The sequence below is a fragment of the Asterias rubens genome, chromosome 1 (assembly GCF_902459465.1).
Source record: "Asterias rubens chromosome 1, eAstRub1.3, whole genome shotgun sequence".
NCBI lineage: Eukaryota > Metazoa > Echinodermata > Asteroidea > Forcipulatida > Asteriidae > Asterias > Asterias rubens.
The window spans coordinates 30,177,097-30,202,397 of record NC_047062.1 but is presented as its reverse complement, the minus strand read 5'-3'; the positions used below and the strand labels follow the sequence as shown (position 1 = coordinate 30,202,397).

Sequence of the window (25,301 nt, the reverse complement as noted above, 5' to 3'; positions counted from 1 at the left end):
CTTGAATGATTTCATATTTAATAATAGTGAGCGTTTGTATACAGCATGATTGTCATGGATGCCTTTGTACACCAGTGTTCAATTATCTAATGACTGACAACCACTGAAGTATAACCTTGACCCCAAGTACAATAATATGAAACACATGGCTCTCTCCCATGGACTTGACTACCCTAGGATGGTTTATTAAAGGCACTGGTCACCTTTGGTAATTGTCAAAGACAAGTATTCTCACTTGGTGTATCCCAAAAAAGGCTTCAGGTCTGAAGTCTTTAATATTAGAGTGAGAAATTACCTCTTTCTCAAAAACTATGTTACTTAAGAGGGAGCCAATTCTCACAATGTTTTATACTAATACTATCAACAGCTCTCTATTGCTCGTTACCAAGTAAGTTCTAATGCTGACAATTATTTTGAGTAATTACCAATAGTGTCCAGTGCCCTTTAATCAAAGGCACCTTCATGCTGAACCTAGTTTTACTCAAAAATTCTGCGTAACAGTGATTTCCAATACTCAGTCTTTGTTGAGGTTTTTCTTTCGGAAAGAGAATTGACTAGGAAGAACAAGGTTCAGTTATTCAAGGACATTACATTTATAAAACAAAATTAAAAGGGTGGGAATTGCTATTTGCATGAATAACTATTTCAGTCCCACTCCTGCCTTCGCGCACCACTGAGGCAAGTACTTAAGCAGCATCAAGCAACAGAGTCCAGCAATCTCTTAAAGACAATCAAAATTTACTGATCGAAACGTTGTGTCGTTAGCCATCGGTTCTTTTCAGAACCGACACTACTCAAATATATATCCACAAACCTCTTCATAGTAAGAATAGTTTTATCATTTTGCAACAATGACATTAAAGGAAAGGAAAGGAAAGCGTCTCACAATTGGCATTTTGCTTTTGAGGATAGTCCCGCGTCCCGCAAACCTGTCAACCACCCACACCATCTCCTATTTTACCCTGCTGCCCAACCTCTCTCTTGCTCCCTGTCACTCTCGGGTCCAGCGTGTTTTGAAGTTTGTAAGTCAACCACATCTTGCGGCACATCTTGTAACCAAATCAGAGTTTCTCACTATTTTAAGTGTTACATCTGCTATTGTAGCCCACCTTTTTGCATTTAGAAAAAAAAAAAACTCTGATGGGTCTCGGCTGATGCGAGACCCACGTCATTGTGAAATAGGGCGAACATCCGGATGTATATTCAGGAAGGCAGCCATTTGGGATGCTTTCCTGCTTGCTTCCAGATAAATCAGAGTACAAGTCTCTGATTTTATGCGATGGACTCATCTTCTATTTTCGTCAGTCAACGTAAACTCTCTGTGATTTGCATGGTTTAAAACTGGCTGCATTGTAAGTCTACCTAACGGTTCATCGTGATAGTGGTGAATTTTAAAGAGTAAGATCATCCTAGGCACTGGACACTATTGCTAGTTACTCACATAAATTGTTAGAATAAGAGGTAATTTCTCACTAAATTCAAGCCTGTTTTCTGAAAGCACACACATTTGTGCATCAGCTTTTTTCTGCCATTATTCTCTTGCAACTTTGATGACCAAGTGAGAACGCTGGTCTTTTACAATTCCACTGTCTTTAATGATCAACCACCTTGTAAGAAGTTTCGTCAGTCGTGGTAATTTTTCATCAATGAATTTCAAGCCTTGGCAACACCATAAGTTTAAATGCAAGTTGGGGGGGGGTGGGAGTTCCCACAACCCGAAACTGTTTGCTTTCATGATGTGATTGAGCTACTTTAAATTGCAAAAACAATGTGTTTACCACCCCTGGGTGAGACCCTAGGCTTTTTCTCGTTGTTGTTTTTGTAATAAACACTTTTCCCGTTGAAACAATTGGGTGGAAATTTTAAAAACAAAATACAGCAGAGGCTTCTGAGGAATAGCATTAATTTTTTTCATAGTACTTTTGCAAAAGAGAAAATAGTTTTACTTTTGCTAAATAAAATAGTTGAAAGGGTTATTGTGTGGTACAGTTTTTGTGTAACCCCCCAAAAATATTTCAGTGTTTGTTTTGGCGTCTGACTTGTTGACACAATGCCACACAATGACAGTCTTTTGGGGTCACTTCCTTTTGGTGTGCCGCTCTCTCTTTATACATGCCCATCTAAGCGCTCATTTCTAGATTTGGCGGTGTTGTACATCCCATGGACAATAGTCAATCCTTGCACCTACATAAACAAACACAGAAAGAGGTGTTTGGGAATGTCATGAAAGGGGCAACCCTGTTTTTTTTATCCATCCCTGTCTGTCTTTTTGAGGACACACCACTAATTGTAGGCGGTGTAAATATTCTGCCCCGAATTGTCACACCAGCCTGTGGGTGGGCAAAGGGAATCATATATACTCGCCTTTTGTCTATATACTATAACAGTAGGCGTAGAGTTATTTTGTATGGGTTCTCTTTCATCTATGCTTTGATGATGTTTTTCAAACTTACCACCGAGGTGTTTGGTGCGAACAATCACTCGTCTCTGCTTACCCAGGTCAAAATTCCAGTTGAATCTAGTTAACTGGTGTCAACTGGTTCAACTGGATAGTGACCAAACTCGCCCATTTTCCATATTAACCAACTGGTTTGGACTAGGTTTAACTGAGTTCAACTAGGTTGAAATTATAAACCATTAGGTTTCTGTCCATTTTCCGTATTAAACCAACTGGTATTAACTGTGTTTAACTAGTTTATCAACTGGTTTTCAACTAGTTCCAGTTAAACCCAGTTTAACTAGGTTCAACTGGAATTTTGACCTGGGTATACAGGGTCAATTTTCTTCAGGTACAAATAAATTAAAATCATTATCTATTTCTTAAGTGCTAAGGATACTGTTCCCCAAAACTCCTTGAAATCTGTAACTCGTGGGGTAGCTAAAGCCCTTTTCACACTACTCTATTTCCCTGGGTTGGCCCAGGGTAGTGACCTGGGCCCTTTCACACTATAATCACTTTACCCCTGTCAGCTCTGGGCCCAATTTCATAGAGCTGCTAAGCATAAAATTTGCTTAGCATGAAATTTCTTCCTTGATAAAAACAGGATTACCAACCAAATTTCCATGTGATTTTGAGGATAAGCAAACAACAGCCGAATACAAGTAAACAGGCAATATGCAACAAATGGAAATTTGTTGGTAATCCTGTTTTTATCAAGGAAGAAATTTCATGCTAAGTAAATGGGCATCCCGCATACCAAGGGAATAGCCACCCCTGCTCTGGAGTAGGTGTAAGCGATCAAACCCTGGGGTATTCTTGAAACATGCAACTGGAACCATTGGAATAGGGACGCAGTGTGAAAGTGCACCTGGGTAACCGTGGGGTGAAAAAAAGTCCTGGGGCTTCCCCAAATTCATAGGGGCCTAAGAGATACAGTATGACAAGGGGTTTGAAAGCAAGTCTTCAAATAAATCAATAGTCAGTTTTTTCAAGTTGGAAATAATAATGGAGCAATCATTTTTGGAGGAAGGCAAAAGTATTGTGTAATGTATAGGTTAACTATTTGTACCAACAAACAAACAAACAAACAAACAAACAAACAAACAAACAAACGGTACAAGCATGGCAATTTTCCTACCAAAGTTTTCAGATTAAACATTTTTAGGGGTTTTCTGCAAATTACTGAATTGATATTACAATTATTTTTATATTCACATATCACTTGGCTCTTGATGTTTTATGAGGTATTTATTTCATTATTTCCCATTTCCTATTTTTTCTGCATTACAGGGCTTTACTCTCTTTTACTTTTTTAAGAATGACAGTATGGAAATTAGGCCTATACTCTTGATGAAATGCCACCCTAGACGAGACCCCATTTTCCCCTCAGGTTGTGATAGGGGTGGGTAGTGCCCACAAATCCCCCTGATCCCCAGCATGAATTCCCGCTGTTTCTTTTCTCGCAAGAAGTCGCATGAGATGAAATCTTTCAAGAGTGGCTCAGCAGTAGGGCTTCCATGTAGCTCATTACAGTGATAGAGGGTCCACTACTGGGACATTGAGCCCCCCCACAGACTAGATGGTAAACAGCAGGGTGGGTTTAAATCCGCTATTATGTGTGCCTTGTCATATAACGGATTGGAAGATTAGACCCTTAATCTATTTGATGGTGGTTAAAGTTATTGACACATATTGGTATAGAGACCCTAATCCATCAGACTGTTTAAACAGATTGGTGATGTCTTTTTGTTGATTTGTCAATAAAACGTTTTGATGCTGTAGAGCATTGTATGCAAACCGGTACTTCATTAAGTTGTTTTTTGGGGGGAAAAGGTTTAAATACTCCCTCTACACTGCTACTGGATAAGGCTAAGTTTACAATAAGTAAACTGGACCCTAGCGGAATATCTCCTGAAGCCAAACTTTTGTAATTGGCAAGTTTATGAGATTGGGCCCTTGGTTTAGAATTTGCTTTAACCGAGTTCCTCAGTGTATGTGAATCAGCTTTTACAATTCTCCACTGAAGAGTGCATTTTTTATAGAGTGGTTTATGTTACCATAGCAACAGGCACTTAACTGCCAAACTGTCTCATTGGTAATCTATCAACCTTGAAATCATATCCTACTTGGAAATTCTGCCTTAAATAAGTTATGTTATGTCCGGATCGATAAAGATGAAATGACACTGGCAGTATCAATTGATATAGGATGGGAAGGCACACTAAAGACCTTTTCACACTACTCTATTCCCTCTGGGGTGGATTTCACAAAGGTAGTCCTAACTTAGGACTAGTCCTAACTTAGGACTAGTCCTAGGCAATGCTAAGAGATAGGACCAGTCCTAAGTTAGGATGAGAACGGTCCTAACTTAGGACCAGTCCTATCTCTTAGCATTGCCTAGGACTAGTCCTAAATTAGGACTACCTTTGTGAAATCCACCCCAGGGTTGATAATGGCTGGCCTTTTCACACTATGAATGCTTAGCACCACTTGTCTTCACAAATGGGCGTACCCCAGGGAAAAGCAAACCCTGCTCTGGAGTAGGGGTAAGCGGTTAAGCTCCTAAGTATTCTTAAAATGTGCAACCGGAACCCCATGGAATAGGGACACAGTGAAAGTGAGCTGGGGCAACCATGAGTTAAAAACAATCCCTGGGCCTCCCCAGGTCTGTATTCCATGGGGATAAGAGATTCAGTGAAAAAGGGCTTAGTAAGGCAATATTTAATCATTTACTGGTCCATGTTTTTTGTAAATTTTAGCAAAAAAGAAGCCACCGTTTTTGAGATTGAAAAGTTGCAATGTACTGGTATGCTACTCTTTGAATGTCTGCTGAATATAAAGTTGAGAAAGGTTTTTTTGCTCCTGACGCCGATTTCACAAAACGCTAGGATTAATCCTTTCTCGAGTAAGGACGAGTAACTTGTCCTAACTTATGACTGGTTCAATGCGTCCTAACGTCTTTGAACACGGAACTTAACTCGTCCTAAGATTTAGGAAGAGTTAGGTGACATCGACTGACTGCTGCCCTTTACCAAGCAATGGCATTTTAGAGGCACTTACATGTTAGGCTCTTCTTGCATGCATCCTACATGCAAGCGAAATCTCAGCTGAAACTTCTCCGCTGAAAAAGTTCGCTACAGAAAAAGTGCATTGTACTTTTCCAGTGAGCCATTCAGGTTGAACCAGAGACCCATGGCAATATCTATACCTATAGATCCAAGTTATAATCCAATGAGTGACAGGTTTTGTTATAAAAGGTGATATTCTTTTCAACCAGTCGAGCCCCTAGGCTGTGGGGAGGTGATTGCACTCCCACCCCCATCCTCTCCTAAGGGTCAAGGGGGGAGCGGGGGCAATACCCAGTGAATTGCAAGCTAAACTTCATGCTTGCGTGGGCACAAAACATCCATGATGGGTTTTTTTATCAACAATGTGTACCTTTGATTGCGTAAATGCAGGGGTTTGTTCTCTTCTATGATTTTGTCTTTCTTCTGTTGGTTGTATTGAAACATCAAGCCCTCTCAGAGTCCCATTTAGACACATCCTTTAAATTTGTACAAGGGCAGTTTGTACTTGAGCACTTAGACTGCCAGTTATTGGATGGTGTGATACACAATCAGACTTGCAATCCTGGTCAAATTTGCACAATGCTGATATGAAGAATAAAGAGTGTCGGTTTATCTTGTATCAGTTTATAGGTCACAGCCTGTGCTCCGATAATGGAGGTTAATTGTTTGAAATTAGCACAAGATTAAGATAAAAAGATTCGTAAAAAGATTTGTAAGACCAAAAAATGTGAAGGCGAGATAAAATTGATGCTTTTATATTTAAAGTTTTTTTTTGTCACTGGGATTTTGCTGAACTCAAATAAAAGCCATCTCCATGTTGTAACTATAAGTGCCTTCTTTTTTCTTTGGTTATATAACTTTTGTTGTCTACTAACGGCAGAATAGTGTACAAGTCCACATATCTTAAATCTTTGTATTAAACTTTTTTTTTAAAATAACTACTTAGTTATATAAAACAATTAATCCCTGTCCACTTCCCTCTGACAATAACAAAAATTGTCACCCGTCCCCCCGTTCTCCGTCCCCCTGCTCATTGTTGACTGTAAAATTTGCAGAAAATTTGCAATTAGAACCAACATTGAAAGGGGGTAGAGGGCCCGACGAGATATGGCCTAGATTGTAGGCCTACTTATGGGGCTGAAACAGGGTTACCCCCATTCACAGTCTGTACGGATGTAGGCATCCACTAGGAGCCTGGCTGGCAGAGCAGAATGTACCTTCCTAACTGTTTGTGCAGATATTTGTTTGTTACTAGTTTTTACTCACACCAAGTTTCAAATCCTACTTGAGATACATCTTAAGATGAGTTGTCAATATGTTATCACACTAATTAGCACTTAAGATTGATACACAACTTTAGATCAATCTTAGCTCTTTGTGAATCTGCTCTCAACACAGTAAAAAAAATCTGTTCCGGTTTCAATCTGTCACTTCTAAAAATCACAAGAGAAAAGTTTTTTTAACGGAGACCACCTCTTCACCAAAAGATTCCTTTACTGTGCGGGCTACAGAAGGCTTAATCCTATTTGTCATGGACTCATCTTTTATACCCCTAAAATCTGATTACATCTTGACTGGCAGCTAATCCGCAACTAAGCTGCTGATGGACCAACTTCAAAGAACCTAATTTCAGTGGTTGGGTTGACCAAACCGATAAATAAACAATCGTTAGCTTTTGAGGCAGGCTAGTTTTGCAGAGAAAGTGCTAGAAAAGAAACAGGAGCAATTAGATTGGTGGCACCACCCAGGTTGAAATCTGATTATGTTCTTTAGTTATCGGACATGCGAGGCTAAATGAGTTAGCGTAAAATTGGATTGGGTCGTTTAGTTGCTGTCATCAAGAGGGGCCTGACATTTACAAAACGTTTTTTTTTTTTTTGTGAATGACTTTATAAATAACTTTATTGACAGTGATGGATACAACGTGTAATGCGATATCAGCACTATTTGGGTAGTGGAAACGGATTAACATAAAGGTGGAGAGAAAGCGATTGTCGAAATAAAGATATGCTAGCTGGCACTGTGTTTCAGCAAACATTTGTAAGACCCACTGTGGTTATGGACAAATGTTTACCCACCAAAAGTTAAATCTGAGAAACGATACTGTCGGGTACATTTCTCAAAATGTGTGTTCCAATTGTTCTGCCTTTTGCGTTGAAATTTTCACAGGTTGTTTTTTGTATATATCTGCGTCTATGAAGAAAGCTATCGAACGATTAAAAAAAAACAGGTATTCTTCTATATTGCTGTGGACAACTTCCACCTCTGCAGAAAGTTCAAACTCTATGGCTCGTTTGTTAAGCTGGTGGGGTCAGAGGTTACATGTTCTATTTATGCCATTAGTCTGCATTGCAATCACTAATTGCATGCTTCTATAATAAGCAAACAATTTTTATGAAGTGTGATTGATAAACCAAGGGATTTAACACTTCCCTCTTTTTGTTTTTACTATGGAAGTTACAATACAAAATACATAGTTTGCACGGCTGCAACGTGTATCTTTGAGCAATCAGAGCAAAAATCCTGGTTCATAACACGACCTTGTTTACATTTAGTTCCCAGTTATCCAGTAATTGGATATTAATTTGGTCATCCTTTTCATCACCTGGCTCCATCTGTTCGAGTCAGGTTTTAATCTGGCAGAGTTGACCTTTTTAGATCAAAGGCAACTCTTGAGGATTCGTAGGTGATCAAAGCACTATAGATTTACCTTAATATGAGCTGTCGCAATATTTCCATAATGAGGAGGTTCACTCTTAAAATTAATGGCAATAAAAACAATCGGTTAGAAGCCTACAGCAACTTTCAATAGTAAAAAGCATTTTGAGAAACATTTCACTTTGAAATAATATGGTTATAGGAAGAAACTATAAACAAATATTCATAAATACCTCAGACAGTTTCGCTATTCATATTGGTGGAGAGCACGTCAAGTGGGGGTGTTTAAACCTTTGATACTGACCAGTGTTTATAACCGGTTTTGAGCGGATACTCCACGCTAGTCTTGGTGCAAGACGTTTCTTGTTACGTCAAGTGGGGGTGTTTAAACCTTTGATACTGACCAGTGTTTATAACCGGTTTTGAGCGGATACTCCACGCTAGTCTTGGTGCAAGACGTTCCTTGTTACGGCGATGCGGACGCTGTAGGTGAGTTGGCTGCGCTGTGTGTGAAATGAAAACCAGAACGTGTTGCACCAAGACTATACGTGCACGCGCACGAAAGAATCAAGAAACTGTCGGAAATAAGCGTCTCAGTCATAACAATGCAACACACGGATGTCGTATATACAGAGCTCAAACGGATACGGAAACGGATAAGTTTTACAGAGTTTCTTACTTTATGACGCCTTTTAACCAAGAAGGCATTTATGAATGGGAATAAAAGAGTAGTGACTCGTTCTTTCATGGCCGTTTAAACCTTGCAGGGTCGCTGCCGTGTGATAAAGGCCCTTGCATTCACCTTGGGCCTTTATCACACGGCAACATCCCTGCTGGTTCTAAACTGCCGTGAAAGAACTCGTCGCTACCCCTTTATTACCTTACTAAACTTGAGGGTACAACTATGTGTAAATCTCTTTTGTGTGAGAGTTGGTTCTAACATAATGTGAATCTGAAAAGTATTACTGTCAGTAATGCTTCTCAGACTGTCTAGGCATAATCCAATTACGGATTATTCTTTGTTGCCTTAAAGAACCCGTCGTTTATTCATTCAGTATTTTATCAAGTTTTTTTCACAACAATCAGTTTTAATCTTTGTAGAAATTTTTCAAAACCAAAAATGCATTGACAGTAATGCAGTAGGCCCTATAGTAAGGTACTTGGGAGGTGCATGAAGAGCTACTAACAGTGTGAGACAGTTTGAGAGTAAATCTAATTGGTCATTCATACCTTTCAATCTCACTCTCACCTGTCTCCTCCGTCAGACACAAAAACACTTAAAGACACCGGACACTATTGGAAATATACTCAAAATAATTGTTAGCATAAAAACTTACTTAAATAATGAGCATTGGAAAGGTGTTGGTAGTAGACAACATTGTGAGAAACGGCTCCCTCCGAAGTGACATAGTTTTTGAGAAAGAGGTAATTTCTCACTCAAATAATAAAAAACTTCAGGCCTGAAGCCTTTTATTAGGCATCTGAAAGCACACTAAATTGGACAACAAGGGTGTTTTTCTTTCATTAATCTCTTGATGACCAATTGAGTCAAAATTTTCACACACCAGGTTTGTTATTTGATGCATTTGTTTGGATACACTTATTCTGGTCTTTGACAATTACCAAGCGTGTCCACTGCCTTTAAGATTCCCTCCCACCCGTGAGAGCAACAGTTTCATTCGGTCACCGAGGTGTAGAGAACCTGATCTCACCTCCCCCCATTGAGAAAACAGCATGAATAGTTTATACAGCAGCCAGGTCCCTTCGGTTTTAGACACGAACCTGAAAATAGAGACGCAATTTCTCTGAGAATATGGAGGTGTGAGTTGACAATCGGTTGCTGCGTCAGCTTTTTTGTGGAAGCTGTGTGCTAGCTTGATGTTTATTTTCACAGCACTTTGTGATAGCGTTCTGTTTCCTGGCACTGGTTGTATACAATCGCATGCCATTGAATTGACGTCATTGCTCTATTAATTAAAAATAGAAAGCCATAATAAATAGTGAGTGTAGGGTTGACATGGGTGACGTTCATTTTGAACAACATCCGAAAATGTTTGCTTAAAGTTTTGTTGAGTCATTGTAAGAAAGACAAATACATACATATAGGTTATTTATATAGCACCACTATCAAGAATGCAGTGCGTTACATTGGGTATAAATAATTTCCATCACACCTTTTGACATTATGGGGACCTTTCATGAAAACGGTGACAAAATGTGTACGTAGATGCTCATTGTAAATCATAAAGACAATGTTCTGGATAATTGCTTTTCCTCATAACTATTGTCAAAACTTGTTTTTCATATTTTCTAGAGCCTATATGCATTGGTGCTTCAATTTTCATATATGCATTGGTGCATTAACCTTCAAACTCACCCAAGCACAAATAAATGATGATGTCAATTTTAGAATTTGTTTTCAGTGCCCCCCTTCCTAAACAAAGTAAATTTATTCAAGATTTGCTACAGGCTGACGATGCCTCTGAGTGTTTTTGGACGAGCCTAGTTAACCATGTACAATCGATGATTACAATTACCCTTGCTCATCTCACAATAGAAAAAGGATTTCATTAAAACTCATTTGGTAACGGAGATCTGTTGATAAATAAAACATTGTGAGAAATGACTCCCTCGAAACATAGAGCAAGGAAAACGTAGTTTTGAGCGAGAGAGAGAGAGAGGTAATTTCTCACTCAAATTATTTGAAGTCTTTCTCATGCATCTGAAAGAACACACATTTTGTGCAACGAGGATGTTTTTTCTTTCACTATTTCCTTGCAACTTCAATTTTCACAGATTTTTTATTTCATGCATAGGTTTGGGATACACCAAGTGAGAATAGTGGTCTTTGACAATTACCAAGTGTGTCGACTGTCCAGTGACTTTAAGACTTCAACTGATTATTAAACTGTACACGCATAGGCAGGCCAAAACCGAAGTCAATGACATTTTGAACCGAAATATACAAGTACAAAACATGCCAAATAGTAATGAGTTTAGCTCTGGGCATTGTTCGGTGAAAGGTCTTTGGCTTAGTACTCACCAGTATGAAGTCCGTTTTACAATATGTATGAGTTATAAAATTGGTTTGGGCATCTTGGTAAATAGGGTTTTTATTGGTGATCCAATTTATCTGACATGTTTCCTGGCAAACTTTTGTGATTTGAAATGTTTCTACTACTATATTCAATAGGATGTTATAGCAATTGTATATTTGAGTTTCATTTGATTGGTATTCATGCCATGCGACCCACAATAAATACAAATTGACAATTCCATGCTTGCTGACGTTAAAACAGCTTGATTTGGTACAATTTGCTGTTTAATAAATGTCATCAAGTGAAGAATGTTCATGAAAAACAGACGAAGATGCTGTACTTCCCGGGAATGTGCCTGGCTAGTAACTCAACTTTCTTGATCGCTATCTGAGTTTTCCTTTAAAAAAAAGTGTCGTGTATGAAATATGAAAAATGTGTTAAGGTTCTTATGGAGCTTGAACCATGAATAAACCATAACACTGTAGTCAAACCACACACTACAGACATTGGACATGCAACAGTGGCAGACCCATAACTAATCCATCAATATACTTTCTCCAAACCATTTCCACACAACATGATGAAAGAGTTCCTGTACACATTAAAGTGAAATTACTGAATTGTTTTTGCCGTTGCGCTCATTTGACTGAAATCATTGAGAACGGGTGTCCTGTTTGAGCGAGAAAAGTGTTCATCAGATGAAGCTCAAATTTGAAATATCAGTTTGTTGAGCCAAAATCACACCATAAACAAAATTTGAAGTGGGTAGGGTTTAACCCTTTGGGTAATTTGATACAAAATGACCCCAGGCCTGAAATTACACGCAGGCCACAAGGAGGCCACAAGGAGGCCACAAGGAGGCCACAAGGAGGCCACAAGGAGGCCACAAGGAGGCCACAAGGAGGCCACAAGGAGGCCACAAGGAGGCCACAAGGAGGCCACAAGGAGGCCACAAGGCGGCCACGGAGGCCATGGCCTCCGTTGCCCCTGATCTTGGCTTTGGTGACACTTCAAAAGTTCCCCATAAACTTTAAGATTTTTTCGATTAATACAGGACTTAATTTGATATACTCTCATAATGTAAAAGAGTTAAAAAGCACTCTTTGAAGAGCCATATGAGGGACAACTCTTTTTCGAGTGGTCTTCCACTCTTTTAAATTGAATTTTGCATCTTGTTGAGTGATTTTTCACTCTGTCCTGGAGTGAAACTCCTCTAAAAGAGTGAAATAACCACCACTCTTTTTGAAGAGCTGTATGGAGGACAGCTCGAAATGTAAAGAGTGGTGTTTTTCACTCTTTTACATTGACAGAGTAGGATTCAAACAATCAAACAGTTCCAAAAACCAAAGGTATGCTTTGCCTTTGAAAGGGTTTTCTTGACAGTTTGTAAATGGAAATATGGTTTTTGTGGCGGTGGTTGTACTTGTGTAAACTTTATAATTAGTGACCTAGAAGTAACACTACAATTGTTTCCTACCTTTAAAGACACTGGACACTATTGGTTATTGTCAAAGACTAGTCTTCACAGTTGGTGTATCTCAACATTATAACCTGTGAAAATTTGAACTCAATCAGTCGTCGAAGTTGCGAGATATTAATGAAAGAAAAAAAAGCACTATGGTCACACAAAGTTGTGTGCTTTCAGATGCTTGCTTTCGAGACCTAAAATTCTAAAACTGAGGTCTCAAAATCAAATTCGTGGAAAATTACTTCTTTCTCAAAAACTGCATTACTTCAGAGGGAGCTGTTTCTCACAATGTTTTATACTATCAACCTCTCTCCATTACTCGTTACCAAGTAAGGTTTTATGCTAGTAATTATTTTGAGTAATTACCAATAGTGTCCACTGCCTTTAATTCCCAATTGTACTTATTTAGCCTGGATGGCGCTTGATGTATGACAACATGAAGTGTCTGTGGTTTGTGGTTTGTGGTTTACTTTTACCAGCAGGAAAGCCTTCTTTATTAGCACCCTGGGACTGGGCCAGGTACCAATTGAAGTTCAAGGCCTTCTTGTGGGTTTCCTGAATTGTTCAATGTTTGTAAATAATGAGAATTGTTACCTGTCTAGCCTTTTCAAAACAGAATTGGATGAAACCAGTATTTCCTATAAGTCGGTGGTAGCTCATTGTTGTGAAGAGGCATTTGTCTCTGGTAAACTATTTTATTTCTTATTTTCTATCAAAGTTGTACTTTCCTTCTTAATGGTGGGACAAAATATGATTATACAAGTTTAGATTGGCCCTAAAAACCAATTTGTCATCAGTATTCATTTGTATGCCTTTTAAGCATTACTATCCATTATTGAGACTAAGCAGGCCTGTATGTACAAACGTTGGTCCTTGGTTAAAGTTGTTTTTCTGCATTGCATCTGATGGTTGTTGCTTCGAAAGCTTATGCAGATATTTCTCACTACATGTACCTGTAGTTAGCGATTAAGTACTACAATTTGTCTCCCTTTCTGCAATTACTTTACTAAGAACACTTCCCCACCTCTTATTATGAAAGCAGTGATGATAGGAACGAAGCTCCTTGACCATTTCATTGTTAGAAACCTCTAAAGAAGGTCTGTCCCACAACACTTCAATGATGACTTGTGTCTGGGATTAGCGGAGGGTTAAACCTTGGCATAGAGGACTATCTTTAGGTGGTCTTTATTTTGTATTTGGGCCACAGGATGATCTGATGATCCAGGATTTGGCTCAGTGGGTGGGGAAGCTTCTTTTGTGGGTTTCATAACAGAAGGTGTGTAGATCAGGGCCATTGAGCTATATATTATACCTCTTGTCACCTCAATTTCAAAGGCCGTTAAATTTTGTGTGGTTCACTGAGTAGGTTTGTTAAGCTAGAAGGGTGTTTTTGGTTAAGTATTTTAAATTTGGATGCTCTTCTTAAAAATTTGGATGCCCTCATTGGATGCCCTAAATTTGGACACCCTGTTTTACTTGTCATTTACATGTTGGAGCGTTTCAGAGACTATAGCTTAGTTGGTGGGGCGCCAACACAATCATCTAGAAGTCATTGGTTCAAACCCTGCTCCAGTGAAAAAAAAAATTCAACCCCAAATTTTATTCAAAGAACAACTCTTTCTTACAAAGAACTTTGTGTCTGGAAGAAGGGCATAGAGCCTCCTCTTCCGGACACCTGAATATATGGGCATAACTCCACAGTGGCAGAACTTAGCATCAGCGATATATGAGTCCTTGTAATAGAGGTGTCCAGGTTATAAACGTTCGAACACAAGTTTGTTGTGAATATTCTTTATCCCCGATGCCATTTTAACATCTATTAAAATCGCATGCAGTACCCGCTGTTAAAACATAGATTCGAACTGCCTCTAGCCACCGGGCTATCTCAGTGGTCTAGTTGGTATGGAACTGCTCTAGAATTACAAGGGTCGTGGGTTCGAATCCCACCTGAGTAATATGCCTGTGATTTTTTTCACAGAACTCGGGTAAGTACTGAGTATCCAGTGCTATAACACACATCGTTTTATGTGGGCAAAAACCAAAATGAATATGAATCTTAATCAGTTGTTCATTCTTTGTTTTCGTGCAGTATGAAGTGTTCCAAGTTGTCCGATCTGGGGTGCTGGATGTTGATAACTACCTCATGGGTAATCGTGGCAACTCCGATGATGATAACTACAAGAGACATGCCTTCAACGAAGCGAGGAGTAACAGTATACCCATCGATAGAGACATTCCCGACACAAGAAATTTTAAGTGAGTTTAATCATTTTCTTCTTCATAGCAACACCAGTCATATTAATTTGGTTTGACCCCTACACCTATGTGTTAGCATTAGTATACTCAGTACTTTCCGCAAGTTCTGTGAAGAAAACAAATCACAGGCATATTACTCGGGCGGGAAAGTACTGAGTTTCCGTTGCTGAACTCACATCGGTTCTGTTGGGGTAAAACCAAATTAATATTCTTCCCTTCAAATGGAATGTAGTGGCATTAAAAAAGTCCTGTATGATTAAAGACCTTTCCTTTGTTCTCAGTCTACAAAAATCACCTTGCCAGATGAAACTATTCGTAGTTATTGATAAAATAATGTTTTTCCCTGAGTTAAACTTAAAAATCTTGCTGTAAAAAAACTTGATGATTAAAGACCTTTTCTTTTTTCTCTGTACCACAGTTTCTAACATTGTTACCACTTTAAGTCCTTTCATATGTTCCTTTGCAAGTCTAGAAATATACCCACTTTAACTTAAATTACCTTGCCGGATAAAACTATTCAAATTTCATGATAAAATAATGTTTTCCTCGAGCTACACTTTTTGCTATAGATAGCCAACCCAACAGTAGATCATTGAAAGACACTTTGGTTTAAAGGTCAATCTATAGCTGCTCTCTTAAAGCAAAGGTGTTGAACCTAAGATAAGCCTCAAGAGTCACTGTAAATGGATGTGAACCCAAAGCAAACATGTGGCCTGCAAAGTGCTGCAGGGTTACCAAGCACTATCGTTCTCTGATTTGAGATGGAAGTTGGGTATTTGCAAGTCTTGGTGCAAGACGTTCTTGTTGTGCAAGGAGAAGTGGAGCGGGGATCACGATAGTTTAGTGATAGTGAATAACAACGTCTTGTACCAAGACTAGGTATTTGCCTGCAAGGTGACAATAGTTCATCACACTCTCTGGGTGGGAGCGATGTAGGAAATATTTCAGCATTAGGCTGATGCCCTTGTGGAATGAGTTTGTATAATAAGTCTTTTGTGTAGTTCAAAGCATTTGCAGGGGCTTGTTGGCCGGTTTGCCTGCACATCCCCAAAGATTTTGTAAGGATGTGAGGATTTATACGATCTTCTGATTTGCATGTAAATTACATCATTTGTCAAGCAGTTGGTTGTAAGCAATAACCAGGCTGTTAAAGACAATTTTGGGTATTACTGTTGAATTGTTCATGCTAGCTCTCCCTTAGAACTTGTTTACGACCTTTTGCTGCCCATGTTCGTTATCTGCCATGCATATAATGATTTTTCGCATAAATCTGTAATTGTCAATGTTCATTGAGAACAACCCGAGTGCCAGTAACAACAGCATCATGTCCATGAATGCTAGTTTGATGCATGATGACAAGTTACTGTCAGCTAGGATCTTTAAATTGGTAAAAAAAAAAAAATCAAAAACAAGGGATCCAAATTGTTCACATCTTTAATGACAGATCAAGTGCGGCTTACAAAATTGAAAACACAGTGGCCAGAAGACATCCCTGCAGGCAATATCTCACAGGATTGGTTTCTAATTCACTTTATTGAGCCTGATACTACTAGTAGGGCTGCAATTTTCACAATAATCATCTACAGCCTACTTGCTGAATACATGGAATAATTTAACCAATGATCTGATAATAGGGCCCATCTTTCATTTCTGGTGTGGAAAACATAACAATAGAAATGAATGCAGACATGCTTTCATTAATAATTCAACAATTACTCCTTTATTGTTAAAGTGTAGTTTCCCTAGCAACAGATCAATATAGTTTGATATCTTCATAAGCACTGTAAGCTTTAAAACAAATCTTTGTATTGACCGCTGGCTACTGCCTGCCCCTGCCTGCCCTTCGTCTGCCAATTTGGGAGTTAAATTTAAAATGCACATTGCATGGTATACATGCTGGTAAACTGACTTCTAAATGGGTGCAACCAAGATTTATTGTGTTCCATTTCATTTCATTTCATTTATTAATTCTTGTTGTGAAGCCAAGGACTCTCAGAAAAGCGTAATTCGTTATGTGAATAAGTTTCAGTTTCATAATGAAGAAGTTTCAGCTATTGATGTGGGAGTAGGAAAACCCCTAAGAATTATTCCAGGGAAAACCCACGCGGTCAGGCAGGGACTAACAAACCCAATCTACATAGTGCCCCGGCAGGATTTGAACTGGGGTCCCAGAGGTGAAGGCAAGACAAGGCAAGATGTCACTATGCCAACCTGACGTGTGTTGTTGGCTTTCAGGTGGATTTGATTCATTCATGGAATAGGACACAAGATGGTCGACTCATGAATAAGGCAATTGCTGAAATAACAACCTCGAAAGAGCTCTGTAGATATTTTCTGCTTTGCCAAGCATGTGTCACGAATGGGAAGAGCCATTCAAAAAGCAGAGTTGCTTCCAATACTCCTCCCCCCCCCACGACCATCAAGGGAGATGGAGCTATACTTATTTTTCCAGAACTTTTCTGAAATTGCCTGTCACTCATTGGCAGTTCACCTGTCATCCTTGACAGGTTTTGCAAGTAACAGGGGGAACTGTATCAAACAGGGGGAATTTCCCCTTGCCTTAAAGGCATTGGACACATTTTGGGTAATTTCTAGAAATATATATTAGCATAAAAACTTGCTTGGTAACAAGCAATGGAGAGCTGTTGATAAAACATTGTGAAAAACGACTCCCTCTGAAGTAACAAAGTTTTTGAGAAAGAGGTTATTTCTCACTAAAAAATTTGATTCTGAGAAAGACTTTAATGAGAGTCTGGAGCCTGTTCTCAGGCATCTGAAATAATACAAACTTTTGTAATATTGGGTGTTTTTTCTTGCAACTTCGATGACCAATTGAGGTTATGTGTTCCCAGACTTGTTACTTTATGCTTGGGATACACTAAGTCAGAAGACTGGTCTTTGACAATTACCAAACCTGTCTAGTGCCTTTATACAAATGAGATTCAGGCTATTTTCTATCTATGCTCCTTCGTGAATAAATGCCTCCACTGCGCGCAAAATACCTTATTCAGACATGCATCAACTGAGAAGGGGGTCTTTTTGTTTTGTGTTTTCTTTATCTCAAGTTGTTGATGTATAAGTAAAATTGCCACTTGATTCATCTGACTGCTTCAGTCGTAATTGAAGTGGGATTCCTTTATCGGAAATAAGTAAACAGGAATTAGGAGTATTATGTTTGCTTGATTTGTATGTTTGGTGTTAAGCGGTAACACCCTGCAAATAACCTCCATGTGAGTTGTGGCTCTGAAGGAATTCTTCCAGATTTCATGGCACTGGAGAATGCAGTAGAAGGCCCTGGATCACGAACGCAAAATTGGCTGTTCCAAGCAGCCTTGGCCCAATTTCATGGCTCTGCTTACCGTAAGCACATAATCGGCGCTTACTGAAGCAGGGAATTCCGTGCTTACGGCAAGCGTATTGTACGGATTAGCGGCCAATTTTGGCTTCTGCGCATGCGTACTCTGTGTTACTAGGGATTCTACGCTAACAAGGCTAGCGCAAAAATTTGGCGCTTGCACGTAAGCGGGGAATCTGTGGTAAGCGCAGAATCCTGCGGTAAGCAGAGCCATGAAATTGGGCCCTGATGATGTTTAGCCCAGATGGTAAACAACATTCAGCTCAGTTTTGCATTTTGCATAACCATCAGGCAAAACAAAAATACAAACACCAAACAAAAATTCCCCCAACTTACATAAAATTTTATTTTGAAGTTGGTCCAAAAGTTTCTAGGTATACCTTTTACAATTAAAATTGTCTTTGTCTTTCATCCTGGTGGAATCATTGTCGTCTTTCCTTTGTCGTGACAGAGTTTTTTTTTGTAGCAACAACAAAAATTCAAAGGAAATCGATTACTCCAGATGCACCAAAAGTTACCAAAAAATATAACAAATGTTTTTCTTTGGAACACCGTTGTAAAGTTGTTAATATGCACATCCAATTAACACTTCCCTTTCTGTTGGTTCTTTTTGTTACAGGTGCCAAAGTATAGACTACAGTAAAGACACCCTTCCACCTACTTCAATAATTATTACATTCCACAACGAGGCAAGGTCCACGTTACTTAGAACAATAGCAAGGTAGGAACTGTTGTTTACCTTTGCCTTTGGTTTCTTTTGTAAATCATAACATATTGATAATAGTAACACTAGGTTCTTATATAGTGCTTCATCACACCCACCCCTAAGGGACATATCAAAGCGTTCAGTGTTTTACCTGCACGGTGTATGGAAATACAATTTGAAGTACGAGACCATTCCTTTAAATTACAAGGTGCTTTGGTGCAATTTGCTGCCGATCAAACCAGAACTACTGAGACGAACGCCTTCTCTTTTCGATAAGTGCACTGGGTTCTTTTACCTTCGTTACACAACACATGGGACCAACGACTTTACATCCCATCTGAAGGACGAAGCATCATGGTTAAGTGTCTTGCTTCAAGACACAAGTGTCTTGACTGGGACTCAAACCCACACTCTGCTGATCAGAAACACCAGAGCTCTTAACTGCTGGGCCACAAGCCACAACAGTCAGGTCTTTTTTAAATGGCCAGAAATATTTGGAGGTATTGAAAAAAGTCAAAGTTGAACGTGCGACACACTTTTACTTTTACAACATTATCATGTTGAATGGTTCAAGCATGTACCTTTTCACCCAATCAGCCGCTTACCTTGTTTATTTGTTTCCCGGTTGTGCCATTGAAAATTGAAAAACACATTTCAAAGTCCTGCTTTCGCAAAAACGATGGAGGGCATTTTGCCTTGTTTTGTACAAACTGCAGCTGCATTCCTGATGGTTAAAACATCACAAACGTTGGATACAATCGGAATGTTCATTTCCTACGGCGGCATATGAAAATGCAATAAGTTCAGTATGTGTCAAAACAGTTGGACTGTACTCTAATCATGGGAGAACCAATCATACCTATTATAGACCGTATTGAATAACACCTTTTTGATATGAAAGTCGCCATCTTGTAGGTCAAACTGTATGCGCGTCCAAACGCGTACATCAACAAAGCAGGCAGCACGCAGCGTTCCCGGTTTGATTTCTACGGCACAAGCATGCACACACGCGCACAGACGCCATCTTGTAGGGCAGATATTTGAGCGGTGACGTCAAATTCAATACGGTCTATTGTATATAACTTTGGAGCTAATGTGGGGCTTTTTGGATTTTGCATGTTCATCTGATTTTGCATGTTCAACTGAGAACTGTCTTGGCAATGTATCAAGAAAATTAGTCTGTTGGAAGTGCCTTAGCTTTCTCTGAAATGTTTTAGCTTTAGAGACAAGAAAAAAAAAGAACCCTCATGTTGGACAATCACCAACAGTCTCTAAAAAGCTTTAGAGCACTTTACAATGTAGCAATTGTTTGGCAAATTTGCAAAAAAATGCCCTGTTTTCTTTGAAACAAAAACAATGAAGAACAAGTTAGTTGCTGATCAGTTGCGATGGAACTTTGACAGGTTTTCGCGAACATAGGAATTAAGTGAATACATGCCTTCAGAAGAGTTGTGGTTACGAATTTTTGTCAAAACAGTAACCGCCGGTTGCAAACAAATCTCCAGAGGACTATAGCTGCAACTGTTTGGCAAATTGGCAACACTAATGTGTTGTTTCTTTAAACAAAAACAAAATCGTAGAAGAAGTTAGTTGCTGATAAGTGCTGATCAGTTGTGATGGAACTTTGACAGGTTTCCGTGAAGATAGGAATTAACTGAGTACATGTGTTCAGAAGTGTAAAATTGCAGGAAGCATTCCAGCTTTTCATTATTTCAGTGTTGTGGTAAAGCATTTGTTTGTCAAAGCAGAAACCAATGATTGCAAGAAAACGTCCAGGGGACTAAAGCTGCAACTGTTTGGCAAATTGGCAACACTGCTGTTTCTTTTTCTTAACCAAAACTAAAAAGAAGAAGAAGTTAGTTTCTGGAATTAACTGAGTGCATGCCTTCAGAAGAGTAATTGAAGGAAGGATCCCAGCTTTTCATTATTTCGGTGTTATGGTAAAGCATTTTTTTGTTAGGACAGTAGTTGTTGACTTAACATGAAGGCTACAGAGACCGATAAGGCCACTCATTCAAATCATCCACTGGGGACCCATTCATAATTGGATAGCGCCATGTGGTTTTCTTCCACAGTCCCCACCAAGACTTCCCCAAATAACCTGATTGTATTTGTCATTTTGTTGACTTTCTGTCTGATCATTGTAACTGGATACTGCCATTCTCTCATGTAAGAGTCCTCGAAGTCTTCGCCTCTCTATTATCGGCAATCCAAGCATCTATTTGTAACCTTTGTTGGGCGTAATCTCTTCTTAAGTGAAGATTTTTCAAGCGGATGGGGAGGTCTCAATAAGAAATCGAGATTAAAAAAACCCACTTTGTATCAGTCGTTCTTCTTTCAATTGGTATGTTTTTGTGTGGTTGTCAGCGCTTTAGGAATTTAGTGAGCGATACCAGTAGTTTGATACTATTGTGCCTCATCTGGGTTCTGTTTATCAGCTGGATACTATTCTTGATAAAACAGCCCATCTCTTTTAGGTTTTTTTCTTTAAAAAAGTCCAAATGATAGGATTTTGTAGGAGTGTTAATGAGGACAATTTGCGTGGTGAGTAAGACTGAAGTGGTGATGCGTCCTTCAAGGAAGTGGCGGACTCTTCCAGCCCCTGGGCTACTATTGGGAAGGAGGAATGCATGTCTTGGTTTCTATAAAAAAGGAATGCATACTTTGAGGTTTTAAAGAAAACTATTTTGATTGTATAATTTCAAGGAATTTTCTTGTATAAAAAGCTACTGATTTTAATAGTTTGCGTTTAATATTTTCACCATAAGTGGGGGGGGGGGGCACATGCAAGGAAGGAGGAATGCATGTCTTATTTTTATGCGGCCCCTTTACTTATTTCTATTTTAATAACATCACTGGGAGGGTTCAATTTTGGCTTGGGTGCAAATAAAGTTTAAAAAGACAGGAGATTTTGTCAGGAAGGCATGCCGTTGCTCACCTAGCAAACCTAGCTCAGAGGTGGTCTCATCTATCCAAAATAAAGAGGACTTTTAAAAAAGGGACCCTCATGTTCAAAGAGCCAAGTGAATCTTCACTTCAACTGTCTGATGAAAACATTGATGGACCAATGGGATTGTCTGTGTTGAGGTACAAATTGCCCACTTCTGGGGTGCACTTGAGTGGTCTCCTCCATACATTGTTGCGTTTTAGTTCAACCGAGATACGCCAGGCTTTTGTGACTACTGAAATAAAAGCGTAGTCACCAAAGGTCTTATTCTTTGCAGTAACACTGGGGGCATCACAACCTTCCTTTGCGTTGAGACAACTGATGAGAAAAAAATACCCAATTGTACATCACCAAGCTGAAGGGTTATTTGGAGATGCTCTGAATGGGGTTACATTTTACTAATACTTGTGGTGAATAGAGCGGTTGGTTGACTTGCCTCTAAGCCTCTTGTTTGATGTAGAGGTACTGCTGCGTTTTATCAGCATGTCACTTGTCTTGGAATGTTATGTGGAGTTTATTGTGTTCAGACCATTGGTAATTAATCAAAGTAATTGTTAGCATAAAAACTTATTTGGTAATGAGCAACGGAGAGCTGTTGATAGTGTAACAAATTGTGAGAAATGGCTTTACTGAAGAGTTTACTGTTCTCCCAAATCTTTTTGTTGGATGTCTGTGTATTCTTTGTAGGCTCAGCTTTGGATACCTCAAATTCTGTTCCCCCTGGTCTTGGCCTTGGTGCCCTTTCAAAAGTGCCCCATAGACTTTCAGATTTTCCAATTAGCCTATTTGAGATATGGCGAACACTATATAGGAGTGCACTGTTTGGTTTGGTTGTACATGTATACAGACAAATGTACCCAAACCTACTAGCGTCCTTTGTGTCCACCATACCTCATAATTGCTTGAAGGAACACGCTGCCTGGGATCGGTCGAGTTGGTCTTTGAAAAGCAATTGCAACCGTTTGTTATAAAATGCATATGATTAGAAAGATATTTTAAAAGTAGAATATAATGATCCACACAAGTATCACTCAAAGTTGCGTGGTTTTCCTTTTACCTCGTCGACTAACACAGGCAGGCCATTTATGGGAGTCAAATTTTTGACTCCCATAAATGGCCAACCGTGTTCGTTTGCAAAGTAAAAGGAAAACCACGCAATTTCGAGGCATATTTGTGTTGATCATTGTATTCCACTTTTAAAACATATTTTTAACCATATGCACTTTACAACAAACGCTTTTCAAAGACCAACTCGACTGATCCAAGGCAACGTGTTCCTTTAAGGAATTGGCCCCTTAAATTGAAAATGGCCTGCCCTCCCAAAGATGAAAACCCAGGCCTGTAGTTTGCATCTACCTCAACTCTCTCTCTCTCTCTCTCTCTCTCTCTGCTTTGTCTGTCTCTGCATCCTTTGCTGCTTCTGATAACAACAGGTCGTTGATTGACAGATAAACCTTTTGACATATGCACACTGTGCTTCAGGGAACGATAGGATGGGAAGCCATGCTCTGCCCGGAACCATTTTGTTATCAAGAGGTGATGGGAATTTTGATGCTGCATGAATTGGCCTTATGGGAATGGTTGGGAAATTCAGCTTCAATTGTGCATGAAGTCCAGTTGATAGCTGTTAAAATGTTTGTAGGCATGCATTAATATCATTTATATAACACCCAAGCAGATCCTTGCCATTTGATTGGAGGATTGTCCGTCACGTGATAGCAAATAAAAGTACCATTGCACGCTGAGTCACTTGCCGTGCTTTTTCGTTCCATCCGAAAAGTACCATTGCACGCTGGCACGCTGCCAGCGTGCAATGGTACTTTTCGGATGGAACGAAAAAGCTGAGTAAAAACATCACTGCGTGCGCGTGTCTTTGGTAACGCAGCAGGTGTTACTGCAAGAAAGCATAGTAAAATTACTAGCATTCGGCTTCTACAGTTGAAATTGTTTGTTTTGGAAGTTGTTTCTTTCAATCAAAATGACAAAGTTCTACTTGGATGTTATATAAAACAAATAATGAATGTTTTTCATTCGTGCAATGGTGCGAATATGTTCATTCGTTGAAAGCTGGAATGTTCCATTCAACTCGGCTCCGCCTCGTTGAATAGAACATTCCATCTTTCAACTCATGAACATATTCGCACCATTGCACTCATAAACATTCATTATGTGTATAACATTGAAGGCGAAGAACAAGATTTTATTTTTCCAGATTCATATACTCTCTTAATGCAAAAGAGTGAAAAGGCATGCTTTAAAGAGCCATATGAGGGAGAACTCTTTTTTCCGAGTGGTCTTCCACTCGTTCAGATTGAAGTTTGCATCTTTTTAACTGATTTTTTTCCACTCTGTCCTGGAGTGAAACCTCTCTAAAAGAGTGAAATACCCACCACTCTTTTTAAAGAGCCATATGAGGGACAACTCAAAATGTAAAGAGTGGTGTTTTTCCACTATTTTACATTAAGAGAGTACGAATATTGTCATTTTATAAACCTTTCAATTAAGTCGAATTTCTTTGTTGTCTTGTTGCAGTGTATTAAACAGAAGTCCTCCACATCTTATCAAGGAGATCATTTTAGTTGATGACTTTAGTGATGATCGTGAGTATATTCATTCACCTTTAAATTTGCTTCTTAAAGACACTGGACACTATTGGTAATTGGCAAAGACCAGTCTTCACACTTGGTGTATCTCAACATATGCGTGAAATAACAAACCTGTGAAAATTTGAGCTAAATTGGTCGTCGAAGTTGCATGATAATAATGAAAGATTAAACACCCTTGTTACACGAAGTTGTGTGCTTTCAGATGCTTGATTTCGAGACCTCAAAATCTAATTCTGAGGTATCGAAATCAAGTTCGTGGAAAATTACTTCTTTCTCGAAAACTACTTTACTTCAAGGGGACCCATTTCTCACAATGTTTTGTACTATCAACCTCTCCCCATTACTCGTAATCAAGAAAGGTTTTTAGATAATAATTATTTTGAGTAGTTACCATTAGTGTTCTTTCAGATAGCAGTGCGATGAAGCGAAAACTAGCACAGTGAGCACAAAATTAATCAGCCATTAATCAGCACTATGAAATTAAGCCCTGGAATTACAATAACAACTTCACATGCTTACAAGTCGATCCATAATTAAGACCGACATCCCAAGGCAGGGTACCTGTATATGTATTCCCAGAAGGGACACTCCTGCTGTGCAAAAGTCTAATTAGCAAACTCAATTCCAGCTTACACTCATTTATTACACCAACCTATCATCGCAATGTCTGTTGTGGTACATTGCACCAACCCTAATGATAATCGCAACTGACAAATCACTGTACTGTACTCTGTTTTGCTGGGTTTTTAATTGGGTCAC

At 39.1% G+C, this 25,301-nt stretch overlaps 1 protein-coding gene across 1 annotated transcript in view; it reads left to right on the top strand.

The window, feature by feature from the left end:
• The first annotated feature begins 14,765 nt into the window (after positions 1 to 14,765).
• The window catches only part of LOC117294654 (polypeptide N-acetylgalactosaminyltransferase 16-like), a 42,932-nt gene continuing 32,396 nt past the window's right edge, over positions 14,766 to 25,301 (top strand). Inside the window, exons 1-3 of the mRNA XM_033777162.1 lie at positions 14,766 to 14,928; positions 18,903 to 19,004; positions 24,469 to 24,536. Of these exons, the coding sequence (XP_033633053.1) occupies positions 14,816 to 14,928; positions 18,903 to 19,004; positions 24,469 to 24,536 (283 nt within the window). The 5' untranslated portion in view covers positions 14,766 to 14,815. The remainder of the gene's footprint in view (positions 14,929 to 18,902; positions 19,005 to 24,468; positions 24,537 to 25,301) is intronic.